This window comes from Aquarana catesbeiana, linkage group LG04 (assembly GCF_042186555.1).
Source record: "Aquarana catesbeiana isolate 2022-GZ linkage group LG04, ASM4218655v1, whole genome shotgun sequence".
NCBI classification, from domain to species: Eukaryota; Metazoa; Chordata; class Amphibia; order Anura; family Ranidae; genus Aquarana; species Aquarana catesbeiana.
In genome coordinates, this window is record NC_133327.1 from 458,123,446 (window position 1) to 458,151,358 (window position 27,913).

Genomic DNA, 27,913 nt, shown 5'->3' on the forward strand with positions numbered 1-27,913 from the left:
CACTTGGATGCTTTTGAGATCAGTTTCAAAGGAATTGTTTGGGAGACAGTAAGTAGTTGAGATAATTTTATCCTACTGCAAACTTTCATGGATTCTCGAATATTTTCTCCATAAGCCACAATATGTTAGGTTTCTACTCCTTAAACTGGCATTATTGTTTTTAGGATGTTTCAGTGCTGGAAATGTTGGCATTGCATTATATAGTGTCTTAAGATTTGGGGCTTCTAGATAGTACTGTGAAAAAAGTGGGATTTGTGTGTAGTTCTACATTTTAACGCTTCTTTTGGGCCAAAAGATTTTTGAAATCTCCGCAGCAGAATCAAATGTTATGCATTGACCATAAAAGCTGTTGTGAGACAAATGTTGATTTAACAGTAGTTTAACTAAACTGTCAATATTTTATTTGTTATCTAATGCATTTAATTTTACTTTCTTTATTCCAACATCGGTTTCCTTTTCTGATTAAATATGCCTTTTTAATTTTTTTTAGGGGAACTTGTGTTTCAGTTGAAAAGAAGACCTTCAGATTACTTCTCAAAGAAAAACAGGAAACTTGAGGGCAAGCCATCAAAAGAGAGGATGGATGCCTATGGTTACTCACTTTCACCAGATAAACTGCCTTACTTGGTAGAATTAAGTCCAGGTAAGACATGAAATGTTTTTTAGGTGTGGTACACTAGTTTTAACATGCAACATTTTCAAAATGCATGGGCTAATCTTATCATAAGCTCATTATGCACATTTAATTAAAAGGTTTATTCATGGTTGACCTTGTGAATTTAGAAACTCCTCCAAGCATTTTTGGTTAATTGATTATGACCTATTTTGCTAGGCAAGCTTGTGCTTCATTACAATACAGTATTCATTATAATCTCTACGGTCATTTTTAATAAATTATGTATTTCACTATGCTCAACAGTTCAAGGATCAAAGAAATGTTTTTTTTTTCATTCTTCTTTTTGGGGATAACATGGTTTTTTTAGTTGGCTTTACAGAGTTCAAAAATCTGAGGGTTCATCAAGAAGAAACCCATGTGAGATGGTTCATTAAGAAGGGTTCCAGGGGGTCAGATTGGAGCAGGACCCTCCTTCTGCTAATTTTTGGGAATTTTCTGTAAAAGATCCAGATCTCAATCAGCATTTCACAGCAGTATGTCCCAAAGCTTTAATAGAATCACAGAAAGTGGTACTTTAAGTGATTCTTTAAATACAGTGCGTGGGTATAAATTGAACGATTGTACTTGTAAAATGCTTGTAAGCGCTGCTTTACTTTATATGTTTGTTCTTAATTTCTAATTGAAATAGAACTGGCCAGATGGCAATATGGTTATAGACTATTTATTGGCAGAATAATAAGTGTTTGATGCCCAACTTCTGTTCCCTACTCTGTCCATCACCTCAAACATTTGTAGAGGTCTGCTTGTTTAAAAAATCAGAACAGTAATTATTCTATTATTCTGATTTATTCAGGTCCTGCATAGAACCCTGTTCATATGGTTAGACAAGTGCATATATCGGGCCTTTTTTATAAATCTGTGAGTGTTTTCCAGATCAAAACTTTGTTCTAGATCAAATTGGGTGCACTGTTATTTATCCAAAATTTGAAACTTTTACCTGAAAGATAAGACATCTGATCAATGAAACTAATGAGGTTTCCTTATACTGCTGTGATCTGATGTGGTAGTGCTTTTAAAAAACCTGAGCATCCAGAGCAGGTGCATGATTAACGGCATATACCGTAGATACTTTCCTCTAGAAAAATTGATGGCTGCAGAGTATCTGGGGATGGGAAGTAGGTGCTGCAGAACAAGTTAAAACAGCATACAGAAATGCCAGTGGTAATATGCAGTACTAGAGGGTACCTTCCATGCAGCATAGGTGGTGTTTAGCTTTTAACCCTTTCGCTTCCAGGCCCTGTGCTCCATTTTATACACTCTGGTGGCCAGACCATTTTTGCAATTTTTCCTCTTTGCTTTTTTATTTTTCACTTATAGCTTTCAGAATTTGTGAAAGACCACCCAAACTGTATATTTTCTGAAAACACATGATCCGTAGAATAAAAAGAAGGTGCTACTGATTTTCTTAGACCCCGCTAGATTTTGCGCAAATGTTTATCAAACCAATATATTTGCCAAAAATACACTAAAACCATTATTAGCAGATAAAAATACAGCTAATTTTACAAAATTCATTCTAAACCCCTAATAAATATAAAAGCCTAACATGTATTGAGTTAATAAATAACAAATATTTGTAACTTTTATATTGTGCCTTTTTGCAAAATGGTGAAAATTGAACAGACGCAAAAGTGTGCATATCCAAATTTCTCCAAATAAATCTGAAGGTTTTCATTTTTTGCTTACAGCTTTCAGAATTAGTGAGAGACCCCCAAAACCATATATTTTCCGAAAGAATATGACCTCTAGAATAAAAAGAAGGTGCTACTGATTTTTTAGACCCTGCGGTATTTGTGCAAATGTTTATCAAACCAATATATTTGCAAAAAATACACTAAAACCATTATCAGTAGAATAAAACACAGCTAATTTTACAAAATCCCTGCTAAACCCCTACTAAATATAAAAGCATAACATGTATTGAGTTAATAAATAACAAATATTTGTAAATTTTAAATTGCACTTTTTTGCAAAATGGTGAAAATCGAACAGCAGACAGATCCCCCACTTAGCAAGCATTTGTGCTTGACAGAGTCAACTCCATGTGAAAGTGGTCTTACCAGGAGTGTCCGGTCCATTAGGGGCATTGGGGCGCCGGATTTGTATGAGGTTTTTTTTTTTTTTTCTTTTCAAGCCACATGATTAGAGGCTGAGGCTCTAATTGGCTTGAAAAGGTTGGGCTCGGGCCGCAGACAGTTTTTTTTTGGGGGGGGCTCTTTGGTTAGATATCAGAGGTCTAAACCGACCCCCATATCAATTTTTTTGAGACAGGGAAAGGGACTGAAGATAGTCCCCCTTCTCTGTATCACTTTACTTTAATGAATGAGAATCTGTATAGAGATTCCATTCATTCAGAAGGTGACAGTCTGATACATTGTAACACTTGCGGTTACAATATATCCGCTGTCAGTGGGTACATAGCAGTGATCAATTTGTGCCTCTTCTACCGGGGAGAGCTTAGTAAACGCATGTTTACTAAGTCACTCAGTCACATTAGGGGTTAATAACTCTGAACAGTGGGTTGTAATCCACTGATCAGAGTTATATAATTGTTCAGCAGAGTCTGCTGAACAATTCTGATATAAGCTTATGGTCATTGAAGTGACCATGAGCTTATGGTAGAGGGACAAAGGAGGTCCATACGCCGTACTGACTTGGCCACCTGCGGGCACTTCTATAGGTCCGTACTGCCTTGCCAGTGAAAAGGGGTTAATGACCAGATGATGGTTTAGCTTGAAGTCCATCTTAACGGACTAGCAAAAGTGTGCCCATTTCAGGCACAGGAGGTAATGCACTTCTAAAAACATCCTTGTGATTTTGGGTGGAGGACTGGACATAAATAGATCAGCAAGATAAGTAGCCTAGTGAGGTATTTGGCGAAAGAAGTTGTCTTCTGGTAGAGAACATGCAATATATACAGGTCATGCTCATACTTTTGGCATTCACATGTTTAACATTGGTAAAGGCAGGTGGATTTCAGACTGAGGATTTCACCCATGCTTCCTTGCTCTTTAATAGTCTGTTCTGCAACATAACTTTTCACACATCTTGCTCACTTTTTAATCTTACCATTAAGTATTTTATTTGTGAACTTGCACATGAGTTAAATGGGAAATAGCTGTAAATTCAAATATATATATTTATATATATATATATTTTTTATTGTTTCAGCGTGTGGCAGTCTGCATTGTTATGTAATTTTATGAACAGGTTTTACTAATTCTATAAAAATTCTTCACAGAAAGTACAGTGGTAGTGACACCTGCAGAAAAAAATGTCCTTTGTTACCAATAAATGTGTGCATGTTTTTAATATTAGAAACCAAAAACCGCACTAGGTTCCCATTTAACATAAATGCCACCACTAAAAGTATGTGTCATACTTGATTAAAATAAAAACACAATATTTGGATGTTCTAGGCTGCCAATTCACACTTTCCTGTCTTCTCTCTTACTGCTTTTCTTGGCATGCTCTGCATGGTCTGTTCTGCTGGTGGTGTCCTTTCCTGGGTCCTGTCTTTGTGTGTGTTCTGTCCTCAGGCAGAAGGAACCACTTTGCCTACTACAACTTTCATTCTTGTGAAGGTAATAACGTGTTTACAAACTAATGACACAGTGGATCAAGTGCTCATCTGTTTCAAAATCTCGCTTGCATTTTTCCTGATTTTGTCTTGTTTCATATTCTTTTAGCAAACATAAAGAGATTACCTGTATTGGCCTCCTATTTGTGATATTTAGTTTATTGTGCAAGTAACATTGTGCACAGTGCACTGATGCATAACAACAAAACATTTTGCCAAATATTTTAAAATAAAAACACCCTACACCTCCCCACTGTACTTATGTCCATGGGTGATGAACTTTTGCGCAGTCGGTGTAGCGGTCCGGGGATTTAAAATCCCGCTCTTTCTGTAGGCCTTTCCAGGATGAGTCAGATGATTCGCGTAACTGCTTTGACCAATCCTATTTTGTGCTGAACTGTCCTGAAAGCCCTACAGAAAAAGGGGTAGAAGAGTGGGGCTTTCAGATCCCCCAGACAGCTATAATGCATGGACTCAAACAGCTTATCACTCTGAGGTTAATATGAGGGAGTTGGGAGGGTGTTAGTTCTTTTTGTTTTTTTTCTTCTATAAAGGTAAACGTATACTTTAACGTTGTTTATTTTAATTCAGATAATGCTTTTCAAAGATTGATTGCAGTCATGGGTAGACACAACCTGCTTTTTACCATTTACTGGGGCATAAAGTCACAGCATTCTTTGCTAGCCCCAGAGCCCTAAGGACCCATTCACACCTTTTTTGAGATCAATGGAAATGAATTAAAACACAAATTGCACTGTACGTTGCACATTAACACAGACTGACGCATGCTGCAACAAGAGCTGCCATGCAGTTTGATGCTTTTACATTGATTTCAGCAAAAAACACAGGCAAAAATACGAAGGTGTGATTTTTAGGCCTAAACAAATAGTTATTCAGTGTGATTTTTAAAATAAGAGCAATAAACTTTCTTTCTCATTCGTTCGTTGACAGACACAGCGCTCCATTATTCAGAACCACAGGGTTATATCGCCCCCTACAGGAGTAGGACACTAAGCAGAAAAAAGACTTGGTTACGCCTATAGGCAGTCCTAGGTGATATACACCCCCCTCTCTGCTATAGGTTTTCAGTTTTTTTTTCTGCCTAGTCAGGAGTAAGGACCTAGTTCCCAGCTGAGATCTCTGGTCCTGGCAATTTTTTGTTTTTGCTTTTTAAGCTACTTTTTTTTCTCTTGGATTTTTCCTGTGAGATCCACAATCAACTGCTGGACTGGGCGACAGGCTGGACACTAAGATCCAGTGATATCCCCAGTCTGGCCAGCGAGCGCGTGCAAACCGCAGCTACGAGCTAGGTTGGCCGCGAAGTAGCCCCAACTGGACGGGGGCTGGCCCTGCGAGTTAACTGTTCCGCGAGGTCGCATACGTCTGCATCTCAACCTGTGTCGCACCTTTTCTCATGGCCAAAAGCCCCCCACTTCGGTGGCGAGGAGGATCTGTCTGGGAGCGTTACCTGCGCACTCGCTGGAGAGGTAAGTAAGGGACTTCCCCTCTCCTTTCCCGGAGTGGTGAGGGGTGCGGGCACTCCCTGGGGTGGTGAGTTCCTCCTGGGGTTCTCCTCCACTCCCCTCCCCTTCCCCGGGTGAGGCCCAGGCCTCTGGCTTTAGGTGCTTCGGACACTCTGTCCACCCCCCCTCCAGGGTTGTCACTATGGGGGGTACACCTTGGCACCTGATGGTTGGGTGGGTGACCAGGCATCCGCAGATCTGTGCCCTCTGCGGCGACCCTTCACTAATTTAACTTGGTGGATGCCCCTTCCCCGTGAGGGGCCTTGGTGGATGCCCCCTCCCCGTGAGGGGCCTTGGAGATTGTCCCCTGTGCAGGGCATCCGTAGACGCCCCCTGTGCAGGGCATCCGTAGGCGCCCCCTGTGCAGGGTCTCGGCCAGTGTTCGTAAAGACTGGGTGTGTCCAAAGTGTCCCTTTTGTGGTTCCAAAGGCGCTTCGATGTGAGGTACCCCTTTGTGGGGTCCCTCCTTAAAGAGTGGACTGTTCCACCAGTAGTGGCTCCCCCTGTCTCTATGTTGCGCAAGGCGACCATGATTCTGGTAGAGGAGTCTCCAGCTTTTAAGGATCCGGCTGACCTATCTGGGGGGGCAGCAGATTTCCTCTGCTTTCTCTGAGTTGGCGAACCAGTCGGTCTGGGGGCTGCAGTTTGTATGCGATGTCTCTTGGACGCAGTTCCCTTGGTTGCTAAGCGTTCTGTTTCTGCAGTGGTGCTTAGACATGTATTGGGGCTTAAGTGTTTGGTCTGCGGGCTGGGCTTCTAAAAAAAGCTCTGACTGGGTTACCATTTTAAGGCAATTGTCTGTTTGGGGCTACCCTGGATGACATTGTTACAAGTATCGCAGGAGGAAAGTTTAAATGTCTTCCACAGTCTGAAATGGGGAAAAGGGCCTCGTAGCAGATGTGGTCCTTCTCAGTACGCAATGGACCTGGTCTGGCGAGCTGAGAGCGGGGCTCCCTAGACCCACGGACAAGTCCTCTTCAGCATTAAGGCGCGCCCTCACCTATATCCTAGTGTTCCGGCCTTGAACTATACAAGTCTTGGTGTTTGTTTGCTGTCTGTTGCTGTTTGCTGTCTGTTGCTGTTTGCTGTCTGTTGCTGTTTGCTGTCTGTTGCTGTTTGCTGTCTGTTGCTGTTTGCTGTCTGTTGCTGTTTGCTGTCTGTTTGCTGGGTTGCATTTTGGGGGCTTTTCCTTTTAGTTTTTAATTTGCCTTTTGCTGTCACTTTTTAAATAGCTTTTTTTTTTTTTTTTTTTTTTTTTCCTGGTTTCATCAGTCTATCAATTAAGGGGTGTGGTTAATTCTTCACAGGTGCCTATTTAACTGGTTGTAGGACTCAGTCTGAGCGTGCTCAGTCTGAAGCTGTGGAGCTTGGTGTAAGTGGAGCTGGATTAAGTGGGAGTTAAAAACAAGAGTTTAAAACAGGAGGTTATAACAGGGGTCATAGTACCTGTGTAGTGTGAGTATCTGAGTGTTGTCTGAGTAGTGTGTGTGGAACGTTAGTACTTGTGTATTGTGTACCTGTGTATTGTCGTGTACCTGTGTATTGTCTTTAGTATTAGTGCCAGGAAGCTAGCTGTTAGGTAATTTGGACAGGGTAAAATCCCCAAATCCTCACTAAATTTAATAGGTACGATGCCCGGCGGGTGTGGAGAGGCGACTCTTTGTACATCTTGCCGCATGTATGCGTTCCTTGATCATCCGATCGAGGGCGAATACTGCTGTGCAAAATGTAAGCACATTGTCTCCCTGGAAGCCCAGGTTCTGAATCTGGGGAAGCAACTGTCAGCACTGAGAAGTCCCTCCATACTAAAGGTGAGCCAGGAACATACACGGCAGGTGCCGGCAGGGGCCAGCACAGAGGCGGGTGGAGACAAAGAGGTGCAGGCACTAGCAAAGAGTAGATGGGTGACAGTCAGGAGGGGTAGAGGGGGAAGTGCCAGAGAGGCCGATCCAGGACTGGAGCATCCCAATAAGTACGCTCCATTGAGTGACATTGGTGTAACCAGTCAGGGACCAGCACTGCTGGAGATGAGGGACTCTTCTAGCTGCCAGGGGAAGAACTCCTCCAGTGAGAGTGGGGGGGCAGCAAAGGGAAAGGAAAGACAGATTCTGGTGGTAGGGGACTCAATTCTTAGAAGGACAGAGAGGGCAATCTGTAACCTAACCTGAAGCGCCGAACAGTATGTTGTCTACCGGGCGCTCGGGTTCGGCACATCACGGATCTTGTGGACAGATTACTGGGAGGGGCTGGGGAAGACCCGGCTGTCATGGTGCACATTGGCACCAATGACAAAGTCAGAGGCAGATGGAGTGTCCTAAAGAACGATTTTAGGGACTTAGGAGCTAAATTGAGGAAAAGGACCTCCAAGGTAGTGTTCTCAGGAATACTACCGGTACATCGAGCCACACCAGAAAGGCAGAGGGAGATTAGGGAAGTAAACAAGTGGCTGAAGAGCTGGTGTAGTAAGGAGGGGTTTGGGTTCCTGGAGGACTGGGCTGACTTATCAGTCGGTAACCGGTACTATAGAAGGGACGGACTGCACCTAAATGAGGAGGGTGCAGATCTGCTGGGAATGAAGGTGGCCAAAAAGTTAGAGGGGTTTTTAAACTAGGCGATGGGGGGGAGGGTCCAGAGACACTGATAGCCAGCGCGGAAGATATTCCAGAGGGTAGTATTGGGGGCATTAGTGGTAGGTTAACCAAAGCACAAAAACACAAGGTGAGTATAGTAGCAAGTCCTGGTTGCAATCTTGAAACACCCAATACGAGGACAATATGCGACCGGTCTAAACTATGTGGCATGTTCACCAATGCCAGGAGCATGGCGGACAAGATGGGTGAACTAGAGATACTGTTGTACAAGGAGGATTTGGATTTTGTGGGAATTTCAGAGACCTGGTTCAACAGCTCTCATGATTGGCTGGCAAACATTCAAGGGTATACCCTATACCGCAAGGATAGAGAGGGTAAAAAAGGGGGAGGGGTATGCCTATATATCAAGAATAATGTACAAGCGAATGTGAGAGATGACATCACTGAGGGGGCTAGGGAGGAGGTGGAATCTTTATGGGTAGAGCTCCAAAGGGATGAAGCTAAGGGGAAAATAATACTGGGAGTATGCTATAGGCCCCCTAACCTGAGGGAGGAAGTGGAGACGGATCTCCTATCACAAATTGGATTAGCAGCAAGGATGGGAAGTGTTATCATAATGGGGGATTTTAATTATCCAGACATAGACTGGGCGGAGGGAACCGCGCATTCATTTAAGGCTCGCCAGTTCCTTAGTGTCTTGCAGGACAATTTTATGGGTCAGATGGTAGACGCACCAACTAGAAATAAAACATTACTAGATCTACTGATTACCAACAATACAGACCTGATAACAGATGTGGAAATACGGGGCAATTTAGGTAACGGCGATCACAGGTCAATTAGTTTCAGTATAAATCACACAAATAGGAAACATGAAGGGAACACAAAGACACTGAATTTCAAAAGAGTCAACTTCCCTAAACTACAAACCTTGCTAAAAGGCATAAATTGGGATAAAATATTAGGAACAAAGAATACGGAGGAGAGATGGGTTTGCTTTAAGAGCATATTAACCACTTGCCGACCGCCGCACGACTATATACGTCGGCAGAATGGCACGGGCAGGCAAAAGGACGTGTATGTACGTCCTTGCCTGCCCGCGGGTGGGGGGTCCGATCGGACCCCCCCCGGTGCCTGCGGCGGTCGGCAAATCTCCCCCGGCGATCGGAGGTGAGGGGGAGGCCATCCATTCGTGGCCCCCCCCTCGCGATCGCTCTCAGCCAATGGGATCATTTCCCTGCCTCTGTATTGTACACAGAGGCAGAGGAAATGATGTCATCTCTCCTCGGCTCGGTATTTTCCGTTCCGGGCCGAGGAGAGAAGACTGCAATGTGAGTGCACCAACACACTACACACAGTAGAACATGCCAGGCACACAAAACACCCCGATCCCCCCCCCCCGATCGCCCCCCGATCCCCCCCAATCACCCCCCCCCCGTCACAAACTGACACCAAGCAGGTTTTTTTTTTTTTTTTCTGATTACTGTATTGGTGTCAGTTTGTGACAGTTACAGTGTCAGGGCAGTGAGTGTTAGGCCCCCTTTAGGTCTAGGGTACCCCCCTAACCCCCCCTAATAAAGTTTTAACCCCTTGATCACCCCCCGTCACCAGTGTCGCTAAGCGATCATTTTTCTGATCACTGTATTAGTGTCGCTGGTGACGCTAGTTAGGGACGTAAATATTTAGGTTCGCCGTCAGCGTTTTATAGCGACAGGGACCCCCATATACTACCTAATAAATGTTTTAACCCCTTGATTGCCCCCTAGTTAACCCTTTCACCACTGATCATCGTATAACTGTTACGGGTGACGCTGGTTAGTTTATTTTTTATAGTGTCAGGGCACCCGCCGTTTATTACCGAATAAAGATTTAGCCCCCTGATCACCCGACGGTGATATGCGTCGCCCCAGGCAGCGTCAGATTAGCGCCAGTACCGCTAACACCCACGCACGCAGCATACGCCTCCCTTAGTGGTATAGTATCTGAACGGATCAATATCTGATCCGATCAGATCTATACTAGCGTCCCCAGCAGTTTAGGGTTCCCAAAAACGCAGTGTTAGCGGGATCAACCCAGATACCTGCTAGCAACTGCGTTTTACCCCTCCGCCCGGCCCAGCCCAGCCCACCCAAGTGCAGTATCGATCGATCACTGTCACTTACAAAACACTAAACGCATAACTGCAGCGTTCGCAGAGTCAGGCCTGATCCCTGCGATCGCTAACAGTTTTTTTTGGTAGCGTTTTGGTGAACTGGCAAGCACCAGCCCCAGGCAGCGTCAGGTTAGTGCCAGTAGCGCTAACACCCATGCACGCACCGTACACCTCCCTTAGTGGTATAGTATCTGAACTGATCAATATCTGATCCGATCAGATCTATACTAGCGTCCCCGGCAGTTTAGGGTTCCCAAAAACGCAGTGTCAGCGGGATCAGCCCAGATACCTGCTAGCACCTGCGTTTTGCCCCTCCGCCCGGCCCAGCCCAGCCCACCCAAGTGCAGTATCGATCGATCACTGTCACTTACAAAACACTAAATGCATAACTGCAGCGTTCGCAGAGTCAGGCCTGATCCCTGCGATCGTTAACAGTTTTTTTGGTAGCGTTTTGGTGAACTGGCAAGCGCCAGCGGCCTAGTACACCCCGGTCGTAGTCAAACCAGCACTGCAGTAACACTTGGTGACGTGGCGAGTCCCATAAGTGCAGTTCAAGCTGGTGAGGTGGCAAGTACAAGTAGTGTCCCGCTGCCACCAAGAAGACAAACACAGGCCCGTCGTGCCCATAGTGCCCTTCCTGCTGCATTCGCCAATCCTAATTGGGAACCCACCACTTCTGCAGCACCCGTACTTCCCCCATTCACATCCCCAACCAAATGCAGTCGGCTGCATGAGAGGCATTTTTATGTCCTCCCGAGTACCCCTACCCAACGAACCCCCCCAAAAAAGATGTTGTGTCTGCAGCAAGCGCGGATATAGGCGTGACACCCGCTATTATTGTCCCTCCTGTCCTGACAATCCTGGTCTTTGCATTGGTGAATGTTTTGAACGCTACCATTCACTAGTTGAGTATTAGCGTAGGGTACAGCATTGCACAGACTAGGCACACTTTCACAGGGTCTCCCAAGATGCCATCGCATTTTGAGAGACCCGAACCTGGAACCGGTTACAGTTATAAAAGTTAGTTACAAAAAAAGTGTAAAGAAAAAAAAAAAAAAAAAAACACAAACAAAAATATAAAATAAAAAATAATAGTTGTAGTTTTATTGTTCTCTCTCTATTCTCTCTCTCTCTCTCTATTCTCTCTATTGTTCTGCTCTTTTTTACTGTATTCTATTCTGCAATGTTTTATTGTTATTATGTTTTATCATGTTTGCTTTTCAGGTCTGCAATTTTTTATACTTTACCGTTTACTGTGCTTTATTGTTAACCATATTTTTGTCTTCAGGTACAGCATTCACGACTTTGAGTGGTTATACCAGAATGATGCCTGCAGGTTTAGGTATCATCTTGGTATCATTCTTTTCAGCCAGCGGTCGGCTTTCATGTAAAAGCAATCCTAGCGGCTAATTAGCCTCTAGACTGCTTTTACAAGCAGTGGGAGAGAATGCCCCCACCGTCTTCCGTGTTTTTCTCTGGCTCTCCTGTCTCAACAGGGAACCTGAGAATGCAGCCGGTGATTCAGCCAGCTGACCATAGAGCTGATCAGAGACCAGAGTGGCTCCAAACATCTCTATGGCCTAAGAAACCGGAAGCTACGAGCATTTTATGACTTAGATTTCGCCGGATGTAAATAGCGCCATTGGGAAATTGGGAAAGCATTTTATCATACCGATCTTGGTGTGGTCAGATGCTTTGAGGGCAGAGGAGAAATCTAGGGTCTAATAGACCCCAATTTTTTCAAAAAAGAGTACCTGTCACTACCTATTGCTATCATAGGGGATATTTACATTCCCTGAGATAACAATAAAAATGATTTAAAAAAAAAAAAAAATGAAAGGAACAGTTTTAAAATAAGATAAAAAAGCAAAAAAATAATAAAGAAAAAAAAAAAAAAAAAAAAAAGCACCCCTGTCCCCCCTGCTCTCGCGCTAAGGCGAACGCAAGCGTCGGTCTGGCGTCAAATGTAAACAGCAATTGCACCATGCATGTGAGGTATCACCGCGACGGTCAGATCGAGGGCAGTAATTTTAGCAGTAGACCTCCTCTGTAAATCTAAAGTGGTAACCTGTAAAGGCTTTTAAAGGCTTTTAAAAATGTATTTATTTTGTTGTCATTGCACGTTTGTGCGCAATTGTAAAGCATGTCATGTTTGGTATCCATGTACTCGGCCTAAGATCATCTTTTTTACTTCATCAAACATTTGGGCAATATAGTGTGTTTTAGTGCATTAAAATGTAAAAAAGTGTGTTTTTTCCCCAAAAAATGCGTTTGAAAAATCGCTGCGCAAATACTGTGTGAAAAAAAAAAATAAAACACCCACCATTTTAATCTGTAGGGCATTTGCTTTAAAAAAATATATAATGTGTGGGGGTTCAAAGTAATTTTCTTGCAAAAAAAAATAATTTTTTCATGTAATCAAAAAGTGTCAGAAAGGGCTTTGTCTTCAAGTGGTTAGAAGAGTGGGTGATGTGTGACATAAGCTTCTAAATGTTGTGCATAAAATGCCAGGACAGTTCAAACCCCCCCAAATGACCCCATTTTGGAAAGTAGACACCCCAAGCTATTTGCTGAGAGGCATGTCGAGTCCATGGAATATTTTATATTGTGACACAAGTTGCGGGAAAGAGACAAATTATTATTTTTTTTTTTTTTTTTTTGCACAAAGTTGTCACTAAATTTTATATTGCTCAAACATGCCATGGGAATATGTGAAATTACACCCCAAAATACATTCTGTTGCTTCTCCTGAGTACGGGGATACCACATGTGTGAGACTTTTTGGGAGCCTAGCCACGTATGGGACCCCGAAAACCAAGCACCGCCTTCAGGCTTTCTAAGGGCGTAAATTTTTGATTTCACTCTTCACTGCCTATCACAGTTTCGGAGGCCATGGAATGCCCAGGTGGCACAAGCCCCCCCCAAATGACCCAATTTTGGAAAGTAGACACCCCAAGCTATTTGCTGAGAGGTATAGTGAGTATTTTGCAGACCTCACTTTTTGTCACAAAGTTTTGAAAATTAAAAAAAGAAAAAAAAAATTTTTTTTTTTGTCTTTCTTCATTTTCAAAAACAAATGAGAGCTGCAAAATACTCACCATGCCTCTCAGCAAATAGCTTGGGGTGTCTACTTTCCAAAATGGGGTCATTTGGGGGGGGTTTGTGCCACCTGGGCATTCCATGGCCTCCGAAACTGTGATAGGCAGTGAAGAGTGAAATCAAAAATGTACACCCTTAGAAATCCTGAAGGCGGTGCTTGGTTTTCGGGGTCCCGTACGCGGCTAGGCTCCTAAAAAGTCCCACACATGTGGTATCCCCGTACTCAAGAGAAGCAGCAGAATGTATTTTGGGGTGCAATTCCACATATGCCCATGACCTGTGTGAGCAATATATCATTTAGTGACAACTTTGTGCAAAAAAAAAAATAAATAAATAAATAAATTGTCACTTTCCCGCAACTTGTGTCAAAATATAAAATATTCCATGGACTCAACATGCCTCTCAGCAAATAGCTTGGGGTGTCTACTTTCCAAAATGGGGTCATTTGGGGGGGTTTGTGCCATCTGGGCATTTTATGGCCTTCAAAACTGTGATAGGTAGTGAGGAGTAAAATCAAAAATGTACGCCCTTAGAAATCCTGAAGGCAGTGATTGGTTTTCGGGGCCCCGTATGCGGCTAGGCTCCCAAAAAGTCCCACACATGTGGTATCCCCATACTCAGGAGAAGCAGCTAAATGTATTTTGGGGTGCAATTCCACATATGCCCATGGCCTGTGTGAGCAATATATCATTTAGTGACAACTTTTTGTAATTTTTTTTTTTTTTTTTTTTCATTATTCAATCACTTGGGACAAAAAAAATGAATATTCAATGGGCTTAACATGCCTCTCAGCAATTTCCTTGGGGTGTCTACTTTCCAAAATGGGGTCATTTGTGGGGGTTTTGTACTGCCCTGTCATTTTAGCACCTCAAGAAATGACATAGGCAGTCATAAATTAAAGACTGTGTAAATTCCAGAAAATGTACCCTAGTTTGTAGGTGCTATAACTTTTGCGCAAACCAATAAATATACACTTATTGACATTTTTTTTACCAAAGACATGTGGCCAAATACATTTTGGCCTAAATGTATGACTAAAATTGAGTTTATTGGATTTTTTTTAGAACAAAAAGTAGAAAATATCATTTTTTTTTTCAAAATTTTCGGTCTTTTTCCGTGTATAGCGCAAAAAATAAAAACGGCAGAGGTGATCAAATACCATCAAAAGAAAGCTCTATTTGTGGGAAGAAAAGGACGCAAATTTCGTTTGGTTACAGCATTGCATGACCGCGCAATTAGCAGTTAAAGCGACGCAGTGCCAAATTGTAAAAAGTGCTCTGGTCAGGAAGGGGGTAAATCCTTCCGGGGCTGAAGTGGTTAAATAAGGGCATTAGCCAATGTATCCCATTGGGTAATAAATTTAAAAGAGCGAACAAACATCCTGGATGTCTTAACTCCAATGTAAAAATGCATATAAAAGCAAAGGAGAAGGCCTTCAAAAAATACAAGGTTGAGGGATCATCCTCAGCATTCAGAATTTATAAAGAATGCAATAAGAAATGTAAGGGTGCAATTAGGATGGCTAAGATAGAACATGAAAGACACATAGCGGAGGAGAGCAAAAAAAAATCCAAAGAAATTATTTAAGTATGTAAACAGTAAAAAAGGGAGGACAGACCATATTGGCCCCATAAAGAATGAGGAAGGACATCTGGTTACAAAGGATGGGGAGATGGCAAAGGTATTGAATTTATTCTTCTCCTCAGTCTTCACGAGTGAATCGGGGGGCTTCAGTAACCAAAACTGCAGTGTTTATCCTCATGACACAACACAGGAAGCACCTACATGGTTAACAGAGGATGGAATTAAAATTAGACTTGAGAAACTTAACATTAATAAATCACCGGGACCAGATGGCTTGCATCCGAGGGTACTTAGGGAACTCAGTCAGGTGATTGCCAGACCGTTGTTCCTAATTTTTACAGTCTATTGACTGGAATGGTACCAGCTGATTGGAGAAAAGCCAATGTAGCACCAATTTTTAAAAAGGGCCCAAAAAACATCCCTGGGAATTACAGACCAGTTAGCCTAACATCAATAGTATGTAAACTCTTGGAGGGGATGATAAGGGACTATATACAAGATTTTAGTAATAAGAATGATATCATTAGCAGTAATCAGCATGGATTCATGAAGAATCGTTCTTGCCAAACCAATCTATTAACCTTCTATGAGGAGGTGAGTTGCCATCTAGATAAAGGAAGGCCCGTAGACGTGGTGTATCTGAATTTTGCAAAAGCATTTGACACAGTTCCCCATAAACGTTTACTGTACAAAATAAGGTGTGTTGGCATGGACCATAGGGTGAGTACATGGATTGAAAACTGGCTACAAGGGCGTGTTCAGAGGGTGGTGATAAATGGGGAGTACTCAGAATGGTCAGGGGTGGGTAGTGGGGTTCCCCAGGGTTCTGTGCTGGGACCAATCCTATTTAATTTGTTCATAAACGACCTGGAGGATGGGATAAACAGTTCAATCTCTGTATTTGCAGACGATACTAAGCTAAGCAGGGCAATAACTTCTCCGCAGGATGTGGAAATCTTGCAAAAAGACCTGAACAAATTAATGGGGTGGGCGACTACATGGCAAATGAGGTTCAATGTAGAAAAATGTAAAATAATGCATTTGGGTGGCAAAAATATGAATGCAATCTATACACTGGGGGGAGAACCTCTGGGGGAATCTACGATGGAAAAGGACCTGGGGGTCCTAGTGGATGATAGGCTCAGCAATGGCATGCAATGCCAAGCCGCTGCTAATAAAGCAAACAGAATATTGGCATGCATTAAAAGGGGGATCAACTGCAGAGATAAAACGATAATTCTCCCGCTCTACGAGACTCTGGTCCGGCCGCACCTGGAGTATGCTGTCCAGTTCTGGGCACCAGTCCTCAGGAGGGACGTTCTGGAAATGGAGCGAGTACAAAGAAGGGCAACAAAGCTAATAAAGGGTCTGGAGGATCTTAGTTATGAGGAAAGGTTGTGAGCACTGAACTTATTCTCTCTGGAGAAGAGACGCTTGAGAGGGGATATGATTTCAATTTACAAATACTGTACTGGTGACCCCACAATTGGGATAAAACTTTTTCACAGAAGAGAGTTTAATAAGACTCGTGGCCACTCATTACAATTAGAAGAAAAGAGGTTTAACCTTAAACGTAGAGGGTTCTTTACTGTAAGAGCGGCAAGGATGTGGAATTCCCTTCCACAGGCTGTGGTCTCAGCGGGGAGCATTGATAGCTTCAAGAAACTATTAGATAATCACCTGAATGACCGCAATATACAGGGATATGTAATGTAATACTGACACATAATCACACACATAGGTTGGACTTGATGGACTTGTGTCTTTTTTCAACCTCACCTACTATGTAACTAACTCTGAAAAGGGTTTTTTCCTTCCAATTGGCGTCTGTCACCGGACTGTTGGCAGTTCTCCTTGGGGCAGTGCAAGCCCTGTCACTTCATGGTGTGCTTGTCCAGGTTCAAGTGGGTACAAAATGGAGTCTATCCACACGGTGATGGCGTCCCTTCATCAAGGGGACTCTAGGGCTTCTGTCTACATTACGGATGCTTATTTACGCACTCCATTATGTGACCAACACTTCCTCCATTTTACTGTGTGAAAAGAGCATTTTCAGCTTGCGGTGTTGACTGTTGGTCTCGCCTCCACCCCTCGTGTACTCACAAAGGTGTTGGCCCCAGTTCTGGCACGGTTACATAAGCGGGGATTGCAGTCCTGGGCTGCTTGGACGATCTTCTTCTGCGAGTAGAGTCCTCAGCTACCCTGAGGGGTGACGTAGCTCGCTATATAGACCTCAGTTTTCAGTTGGCTCTGGCTCCTTCTAGAAAATTGGATTATCTGGGCCTGACTCTGGTTTCATCTCTGGCCAGAGTGTTTCTTCCTCTGGACAAACTCCAGAAGTTGCATGCTGCGTTTCAACTACTGTTGTCTCGCAGGTGGGCCTCCCTGCGGTCCTGCAAGTGGTTGTTGGGCCTGATGGTATCTACCTACGAGGCGGTTCCATTTTCACAGTTCCATACAAGCTCCTTTCAAGTGAGATCCTGGCGTAAAGTGCCCGAGGTCTCTGGGCTATCGTATTCGGCTGAGCCAGAAAACCGGGGGGTCCCTGGTCTGGTGTCTTCGCTCTCTGGGATTTCGGCAGGCACATCCTTTCTCCCCTTGTATTGGACAGTGGTCACTACCAATGCCAGTCTGTCCGGGTGAGGAGGTATCCTGGGGCTGGGTTCTGCTCAGGGTCGTTGAATGCTGGAGGAATTTGTCAATCAATATCCTGGGACTTTGAGCGATCAGACTATATATAGATCATGCAAGTCGACTTTGGGGGCTCCGGGTGCGGAACCAGTCAGACGATGCCACGGCAGTGGTTTATGTCAATCACCAGGGTGGAACGAATGAAGAGTGTGTTGGCAGCCCTGACAGTAGCCAGTATCCTCCAATGGGCAGAATGCCTTGTTCTGGCCCTCTCCGCCGTATGCATTCTAGGAGTGGACAAATGGCAAATAGGGGAGTCGGTTGCTTTAGTCAGCTAGTGTTGGTCCACGGGGTGGTCCCTTCACCAGGACATGTTTCATCGCATAGGTCTCCGATGGGGCACTCCCGAGTTAGATCTGTTGACATTCTGGCTTAACGGAACGGTACTGAGGTTTCTGGCAAGGTCACGGGCTCCTCTGGTGGACACTGCAGATGCTCTGGTGGGGCTGGTATAGTCAGATCTACGCCTCTGCTCTCGAGATTCTGCTGCAGCTTTTGCGCAGGTTCGAGGCCGAAGGGATTCCTGTCATTCTAGTGGGCCCGGATGGTCTTGGTACGCTGATGTCCCTTGGTGACTGCCTTTCACGAAGGTTCTACTGTCCCAAGGGCCGATCTTCCATCCTGCTTCAGTCGCTGGTTTTTGAAGGCCTGGCTGTTATGAGCCAGGTGCTGAAGTTACGACGCTTCTGAAGGCTAGGAAACCTTCCTCTGGGAAGATTTACTACCGGACATGGATAGCACTGGTGTAAGGCACTTGCCATTTACCCTCGTTCTTTCTCGGTGGCTCGGATTTCGACCTTCCTTCATAGGGGGGTTGAGCAGAACGTGGCCTTGAGTAACACATGAATTGCCAGGTGTTGGCCTTGGCGGTTTTCTTCGGTGTCCCCTGGTCTCGAACTCCCTGGTGCGTACTCTTAATCAAGGGGTTCAACATCTGCCTCCATCGGTTTGGTCGCTTCTACCGCCGTGGGATCTACTCTTGGTGCGTTTGGTTCTACAGGAGCCTCCCTTTAAAAATATTAAGGAGGTTCTTCTGCTTGCTCTCTCCCAGAAGGTGGCTTTTTCAGTTATCACCTCTGCTCGCAGAGTGTCGGAACAGTAGGCGTTGTATGTCATATTCCTTACCTGGTGATCCACAAAGATAAAGTGGTTCTTCGCCCTTGTCCGTGGTTCCCTCCTCTGATTCCTTTTGATTAAGGACGTTGTATTGCCCTCCCTGTGTCCCAGGTCAAAATGTTCTAAGGCATTTACCTTACATGCCTTGGATGTGTTCGGGCGATTTGGGTGTATTTGGTGGTCACAGGTTCTTTTGAGAGATCAGACTCGCTGTTTGTGATCACGGATGAGCTAAAAAGGGGGCTGTCTGCTTCTGCAACCTTTCTAGATGGCTCAGACAGACGATGACTCTGGTCTATTCTATCGGGTTGGGTTCCACCTTTCCCTGTTACAGCGCATTCTACTTGGCTGCTTATTGCTTCTTGGGCCTTCCATCATCAGGCGTCAGCTGCGCTGGTTTGCAAGGCAGCCACTTGGTTGTCAGTGTACACTTTCACAAAATTGTACAACATGGCTGTGCTGGCATCTGAGGATGCTTCTTTTGGCCACAAGGTGTTATGGGCTGCTGTTTAGAGGGTCTATTACCTTTTGAAGGGGTATTGTTCAGGTTGGGCTCCAGTTTGTTTCTGTGTTGAGCTCCTGTTACCTGGTTGGCTCTTGTGTTAGCCTTGGGTTTTTTCGTTGTCACCACCGCTAATGTTTGGCACTGCTTTAGGACGTCCCTATGGTTCTGAATAATGGAGAGCTGTGTCTGTCAATGAACGAATGAGAAAATAGGTTTTTTGACTTACTTACCGTAAAATCTGTTTCTCTGAGTTCATTGACAGACACAGCACCCACCCCTCTAATGAGTTTTTAATGCTTATGACACTGCTTGTTGTTACTAAACTGAAGTTTTATAGCAGAGAGGGGGGTGTATATCACCTAGGACTGCCCACAGGCGTAGCCAAGTCTCTTTTCTGTCTAGTGTCCTACTCCTGTAGGAGGCGATATAACCCTATGGTTCTGAATAATGGAGCGCTGTGTCTGTCAATGAACTTGGAAAAACTGATTTTCCGGTAAGTCCAAAATCCTATTTTTATGGTTAAATCTTGGACATTTATCCAGAGATCCATTACATAAATAAGTAACAATTGATTTACATTAGAGTTGTAAAGTTATTCCCGTGCTATCAAGTATGTAAATAGCTAAAGTGGGAAAAGCTGCCTGCACCGAATCGGGTACAAACCTGACCTTGGGGGTACAATAATATGAATGGGTGGTGCTGCGCTAATCCTAGGTGTACAAACTAAAACAGAGTATATATATATACAGTGGCTTTGATCAAATTATGCATCAGCAAAGTATAAAGTTAGCTTGAGTGATACGTGACATTGGCAAAATAAAGCTAAATATTGATAAGACAAACAAATTATAAACGTGAGAACATAGTCATCAATAGCCACATAATAAATAAATATCACCGTAAAAATTAACTAACTAGCAGTATAGTGAAAGTATAAATTCTTAATAAAGTGCAGATAGGTGTATCCAGACAAATTCAGCATAAATGTCCAAAAAACATGGACATTTATGCTGAATTTGTCTGGATACACTGCTGCACACTGTCACTTTATGAGTTGTATATTTTTGCACACAGTGTAAACCACTGGTTTTATTATAATCTGCACTTTATTAAGAATTTATACTTTCACTATACTGCTGGTTAGTTAATTTTTATGGTGATATTTATTTATTATGTGGCTATTGATGACTATGTTCTCACGTTTATAATTTGTTTGTCTTATCAATATTTAGCTTTATTTTCCCAATGTCACGTATCACTCAAGCTGACTTTATACTTTGCTGATCCATAATTTGATCAAAGCCACTGTGTGTGTATATATATATATATATATATATATATAATATACTCTATGTTTTAGTTTGTACACCTAGGATTAGCGCAGCTCCACCTATTCATATAATTGATTTACATTAGCTGCCACAAAGTTCAGAAATAATGGATGCATTTTATTTATTTTTTTATATTCTAAATGTTATAGACATAAACTAGAATGACAAAATTGTTTTAGTCTAGACTGACCATACCAATTAATTTTTTTTTCCTTCCTACATTGAGATGGGTCAGACTCTAGAGATAAGCCAAAGCTCTATCGTCTTCAGCTAAGTGTTACTGAAGTTGGAACTGAGAAACTTGAGGAGAATTCTATACAGGTGAGATGTTGCTTGTTAGAATTGCAAGATGTCAAAGTTATTAATATCCAAACATTTATACCACTTTTTTTTTTTTTAATATTGAAAGATAAAGTTTGTAACATAGTTATTCAAAATATATTTTCTCCATCATTCATTGAAGCACAGCACTGTAGATATACTGATGCCTACAATAGGAATGGACACAGAATGAAATTAAAAGGGTCTAGCTCTTCCGAGTGGCTATAGCCCTATACTTGGTATGTAGCGAAGTTTAGCTTAATGTCCTGCAAAGCTAAAATATCTCTCTCCAGCTCTGCTTGAGTTGGTTTTCTCCAAAGAATTTGCTAATAGTTTTGTGCCAGATTCATGACACTGTGAATGCCTTTTTAGAATGACAGTTTTTACTGGTTAATGGTTATTTAAAAAAAAAAAAAAACTGGTTCAAGTCACATCTACGCATAACCTCTATCATCTTCCCAGGGTGATTTGGTTCAAATAGATGATGAAGCCTCTAAGAAAGTCCTTAGCCCTTATCCAGCTCTCCTTTATTTTTTTTATTTGAGGTAGGCCGTTTGGTGCTACCATAACAGCAAGTAAAAATAGTAATAGTTAACAAGAATGCTGCCGTAGATGATAATAATCTCCTCACCCAGTCTTAAAATGTTTTGCTTCAGTATGTCTCAGATGCCTTAATACAGGAGGTAGTGTGCACAGGCTACAATATTGAATCAGTTCACTATTCTAAAAAGATTTTTTTTTTTTTTTGCCTTGAAACCTATGCCCTCCATTTGCTCTTCCTGAAACTCCACAATTTTATTCTCTTTAAGTCTCTTACCTGGTTTGGACTCTCCTAACACTGAGGAATATCTCTAAGTAGGAGGTCACCTAGATCAGTGGTTCTCAACATCGGTCCTCAAGTACCCCCAACAGGCCATGTTTGCAGGTTTTCCTTTATCTTGCACGGGTGCTTTAAATTAGAGTCAATGGCTTGGTATTTTGGACAGTTATTTTATCTAAGAGAAATTCCTAAAACATGGCCTGTTGGGGGTACTTGACTGAAAGTTAAGAACCACTGACCTAGATAACCAATTACAGAGTATCAACAGCACAGGAGATGGAAACCAACCTGTGGATCTTCATGCAGACACTAAAATATTTTTGGAAGTTTGTGAATGTGAAAAAGCCCTTCTTGATTCCACCCTCGACTAGAATGCTTAGACCTTATTCTGGATACCAAAATACTGAGTCGTTCTTCAGATCCCAGTACAGCTCAAGTCTTCACTGCACACTTGAGAGTACTGGGACTCATGGTCTCAAGGCAGTTCCCTCCACTCCATTTTATATCGGGATTCTACAGAGGGAACTCATTGGGACAGGTCCTGGTTGTTTCTTGAAAGGGATTACCTTTCTGTGGTAGCACAGTTCTCTAATGCTGATATCTGGAAAATACTTCCCCTTAAATGGTAGCTACTCATCAGGGATGCCAGCTTCTCTCTTTGGGGCAGAATTCTCGACACCTTCCTGATGCAAGATGTTTCCTTCCTTTTTAAGTTTCTAACAAGCAGTGCCCCCTGATTCCTCCTGTATTGATTTGTATTGTAAGTGTACTGTCTGCCCTCATGTTGTAAAGCGCTGCGCAAACTGTTGGCGCTATATAAATCCTGTTTATTAATAATAATAATAATAATAACACTGCTTTTTAAAAACCTTCTCATGGCTCTGATCTGACCCAGAAGGGCATGGTTCTCAGAAGTCCTTTGTCTGCTCCATGATAAACCGATGATCCCTGCTTTTTCAAGATCTAATTCTGTTTCTCAATCACTGGCTTTAATGGCATAGCTGTGACAGACTCTTTTATGCTGTCCCACCATGCACCATGCTTCTTTAACTTCAATCATGGGGTCAAAACATTGTAAAGCCTCTCTTGTACTGTGAGATTTGAATTCAGTCCTTTAGAAACCTCCCTTTATGGCAGGAAAAATACTTTGCAGACTTTATAGCCATTAGCTTGGCAATGGGGGTGCTGAAATGACTCATAAGGCTTCATTTCTGGTTCTTGACAAGTATAGGGTTTTCAGGCATAAGATATTTTTATATATATATATATATATATATATATATATATATATATATATATATATATATATATATATATATATATATAAATACTTTTTTTTTTTTTAATACTCCCTGCACAGTTCTCTAATAAATAGCACTGCAGGGATAGCATAAGCTCAGTTAGATGAAGCAGTGAGCATAGGGGCATGTTGGACCACTGGAGATTTGCTCTGTATTTTTGTGTGTGTATGAGCAGCAGTCTGACTTGCAAGTGTGTTGCCAGATGAGGTTTTTTTTTTTAAACTTTTGCTGCAGCTCATAGCATCATAAAATAATAGGACAAGCATATTACTCAGTATGCAGCCCGACTAGATTACAGTAATTAATACGTTATAAGCAGGCTTTAACATCCCTGTAATGAAGTTTTAAAACGACAGCTCCTTGAAGGGGTTGTAAAGTCAGAAGGTTTTTTTTATCTTAATGCATTCTGTGCATTAAGATAAAAAGCCTTCTGTGTGCAGCAGCCCCCTCGGCCCCCCTAATAATTACCTGAGCCTCATCTTTGTCCAGCAATGTCCACGAGTGTCTTGGCTGTCCGAGACTCTTCCTCCTGATTGGTTGAGACAGTCAAAGTCAGCTAACCAATCAGGGGAGAGAGAGGGGGTGGGGCCAGGCCTCAGCCCTTGTCTGAATAGACACAAGGAGCTGTGACTCGGCTTGGGTGCCCCATAGAAAACTGCTTGCTGTGGGGGAACTCAGCAGGAGGAAAGGATGAGGAGTACAGAAGAGGGACCCGAGAAGAGGAGGATCTGGGCTGCTCTGTGCAAATCCACTACACAGGGCAGGTAAGTATAACGTGTTTGTTATTTTTATAGGGAAAAAAATTTTGACTTTACAATCACTTTAAAGCTATGAAAGTGCTTGCTGTACACATTGCTCTTTTAGAAACGGAAACATTTGTGAACTAGGCCTTAGTGTTTAATCTTCCTACAGGCAGCAATATACCCACATGTACTTGAATCTACAGTGCTGTATCTCTCAATGACCCTCACAAAAAGGATTGTACATTAAGAGAAAAATCCTACTTTCAATTTGTTTTATGTTAGAATTTGTTTAAAAAAATTAGCTAAAATTCAACTTTCAATGGGTCGTTGTGAAATATAATCAAGTAGCAGTGTATAGTTTTGTATTCCAGGGGTAGTATTACAGGTAAATTATAATTGTAGGCTGTTATTGATTCTATTGAAACTGCTGTTTTTTTTTATAACAGTTGTTTGGTCCAGGCATACAGCCCCATCACTGCGATCTTACAAATATGGATGGAGTAGTCACGGTCACCCCAAGAAGTATTGACGCTGATACATTTGTTGATGATCAGCGTATCACTGAAACCACCATGTTACACAGTGGAGTGAAGGTGCAGTTTGGGTCATCCCATGTTTTTAAATTTGTGGATCCTAATCATGACCAGTTGCTGGGTAAAAGACCATCAGATGCTGGACAGATGTTTAGAGGGCAAAGGGGCAAGATGGGGTAAGCTTCTTTTTTTTTCTTTTTTAAATGTTATCTTAAAATTATTGTTAAATTTTCTTTTCAAATCTCATAAACCCATATTTTATTTGCAATAGAAAACATATCAAATGTTTAAACTGAGAAACGATACCAGTTGAAGAAAAAAAAATAAAATTTAGAAATTAATGGCAGTAACCTATCCCAAAAAGTTGGGACAGGGCAACTAAAAGCTGTCAATGTAAGTGGTACGAACAAGGAATTGCTGGAAGAACATTTTACTACTAATTAGGTTAATTGACAACAGGTCAGTAACATGATTGCTTATATTAAGAGCATCTTAGAGAGTCAAAGGGGTTGATTTACTAAAGGCAAACAGACTGTGCACTTTGCAGAGGGCAGTTGCCCTCCAGAGCTTAGTAAATGAGGTAAGGCTTGACTTTGCAAAGAGTACCCAACAGTGTTGCCAACCCACTGAAGTGAAATTTACTGGCAGGATGACAAAATTTACAAACGGCACCACTTTTTTTTTACTGACGAAAATCATGGAAATTACTGACAGATCCGCATTTTTTGCTGGCGGTGCAAAAAAGTACCTAAAGTTACTATTTTCAGTGCTAAACAGTGCAAGGATACATATTTGAACTATAAACATATAGCTAGTGCTATTAGCAATGTGTTTAAGCTAAACAAAAGTTAAAAAACATATTTCTCCATTGACATTAAGGTTAGGTTACTATAACCCAGCTAGCACTAGGTTCCCTCCTTACATCAGAGTCTGCAGGGATCCCCCTTACAGTGAAAGGGAACTCTGCAGATCATGATCTAAGGGGGAACTCTGATGTAAGGGGAGGCTCTGGTGACCAGAGACCACCTTATATCAGAGTCCACTGTGTTCCCTTTACATCAGAGTTCCCAATTACATCAGGGTCCGCAGATTGAGTTCCCCTTTGCACTGTAAGGGGCAATCCTGCAGACTTTGATTTAAAGGGGAATGCCAGGAACTCTGATGTGGTGGGCACTCTGGTGACCAGAGGCCACCTTCCGCAGAGTGAATACACTAAGGTAAGGGGAGTTACTAATTTAGGGGGAAACCTTTTTATCAGTGCCCCTTACATTATTGTATTCACTCCCCCTTATATCAGCAACCCCCCTAGACTGACTTGTCGGTGCTGTCACTGACCTCTCAGGTGCATCGTGCAGGGCTCAGTCAGATGGCTCCAGCTTGGTGGTTCTGGTTTTCCTATGGTCTCCTCTCCACAGTCCACACAACTGACTTCTCCCGTGACCCCATGATCCCGGCGGCGCTCCCACTCTTGACTCCTTTCCCGACTCCCCCTCAGAGACTGCAGACATGATGTAGGAATAGGTCAGAGGCTGCGGGCAGGAGATGGTCAGAGGCTGCGGGCAGGAGATGGTCAGAGGCTGCGGGCAGGAGATGGTCAGAGGCTGCGGGCAGGAGATGGTCAGAGGCTGCGGGCAGGAGATGGTCAGAGGCTGCGGGCAGGAGATGGTCAGAGGCTGCGAGCAGGAGATGGTCAGAGGCTGCGGGCAGGAGATGGTCAGAGACTGCGGGCAGGAGATGGTCAGAGGCTGTGGGCACTGGGCAGGAGATGGTCAGAGGCTGCGGGCACTGGGCAGGAGATGGTCAGAGGCTGCGGGCAGGGGATTTTCAGAGGCTGCGGGCACTGGGCAGGAGATGGTCAGAGGCTGCGGGCACAGGAGATGGTCAGAGGCTGCGGGCAGGGGATGGTCAGAGGCTGCGGGCAGGGGATGGTCAGAGGCTGCGGGCAGGGGATGGTCAGAGGCTGCGGGCACAGGAGATGGTCAGAGGCTGCGGGCACAGGAGATGGTCAGAGGCTGTGTGGGCACAGGAGATGGTCAGAGCAGAGGCTGTGTGGGCACAGGAGATGATCAGAGCAGAGGCTGTGTGGGCACAGGAGATGGTCAGAGCAGAGGCTGTGTGGGCACAGGAGATGGTCAGAGCAGAGGCTGTGCTGTGGGCACAGGAGATGGTCAGAGCAGAGGCTGTGCTGTGGGCACAGGAGATGGTCAGAGCAGAGGCTGCGGGCACAGGAGATGGTCAGAGCAGAGGCTGTGTGGGCACAGGAGATGGTCAGAGCAGAGGCTGTGCTGTGGGCACAGGAGATGGTCAGAGCAGAGGCTGTGCTGTGGGCACAGGAGATGGTCAGAGCAGAGGCTGTGGGCACAGGAGATGGTCAGAGGCTGTCACTTCTGTCCCTCACTGACGTCCTGCCGTGGCCGGACCCGGTAACATGGCTCCTCCTGCTCGCCCCGCTGAACCGCCGAGAACTGAACGAGCGGCGGCCGGCGGCTTCTGTTTAAAAATGGCGCCAGGCGGCGTCATTACATTACTGCGCATGTGCCGGCCTGCCGAGCTCGTACGATCTCTCCCGAGTCGGAACGGCTTCGGAACGGCGCATGCGCAGTTGCATGGCCGGCCCGCAGCCATATTTTTTACGGGCACCGACTGCCCGTAACGGGCATTCACGGGCCCCCCCGAAAATGGGGTGCTTTTTACGGGCTGCCCGTAAATTAATGGGCGGTTGGCAACACTGGTACCCAATCCTGTGCAAGGTAAATAAAAAAAAAAAAAATGCATTTTTGCTTGCACATGATTGGATGATGGAAGTCAGCAGAGCTTCTGCTCATTTATTAAGCTCTGGAGCAACTGCTCTTGCAACTGCTCTTGCAGAGGGCAACTGCACTTTGCAAAGTGCACAGTCTTTTTCCCTTTAGTAAATCAACCCCAAAGTGTTTCAAAAGACAGGGCAGAGAATCACCAATCTTTGAAAAGCTGCGTTTAAAAATTATTGAACGATTTCCCAATAATCTTTGATGTAAAATTGCATACTTTAAAAACATCATCTACATCATAAAAAGATTCAGAGAATCTGGAGAAATCTCTGTGCACAAAGGACAAGGCCAAAATGCAATATTGGATGCCCGTGATCTAAGGCCCTCAGGCAGTACTGTATTAAAAACAGGCATGATTCTGTGATGGACATCATTGCATGGGTTCAGGAATATTTAAAAAAAAATCACTGTCTGTGAATACAGTTCATGGTGCCATCCAAAAATGCAAGTTAAAGCTCTATCATGCAAAGAAGAATCCATGAACGTGATCCAGAAACGCTGCCATCTTCTCTGGGCCAAAGCTCGTTTAAAATGGTC

At 43.5% G+C, this 27,913-nt stretch overlaps 1 protein-coding gene across 21 annotated transcripts in view; it reads left to right on the top strand.

Moving 5' to 3' along the window:
* The window catches only part of AFDN (afadin, adherens junction formation factor), a 386,193-nt gene that overhangs the window by 191,767 nt on the left and 166,513 nt on the right, over positions 1-27,913 (top strand). For 14 of the 21 annotated variants that reach the window (XM_073627519.1, XM_073627513.1, XM_073627512.1 and 11 more), the window contains exons 8-11: positions 491-643; positions 4,216-4,260; positions 21,075-21,169; positions 24,480-24,742. In XM_073627519.1, the coding sequence (XP_073483620.1) occupies positions 491-643; positions 4,216-4,260; positions 21,075-21,169; positions 24,480-24,742 (556 nt within the window). The remainder of the gene's footprint in view (positions 1-490; positions 644-4,215; positions 4,261-21,074; positions 21,170-24,479; positions 24,743-27,913) is intronic. The other 7 variants (XM_073627516.1, XM_073627518.1, XM_073627520.1 and 4 more) reach the window with 2 other exon arrangements.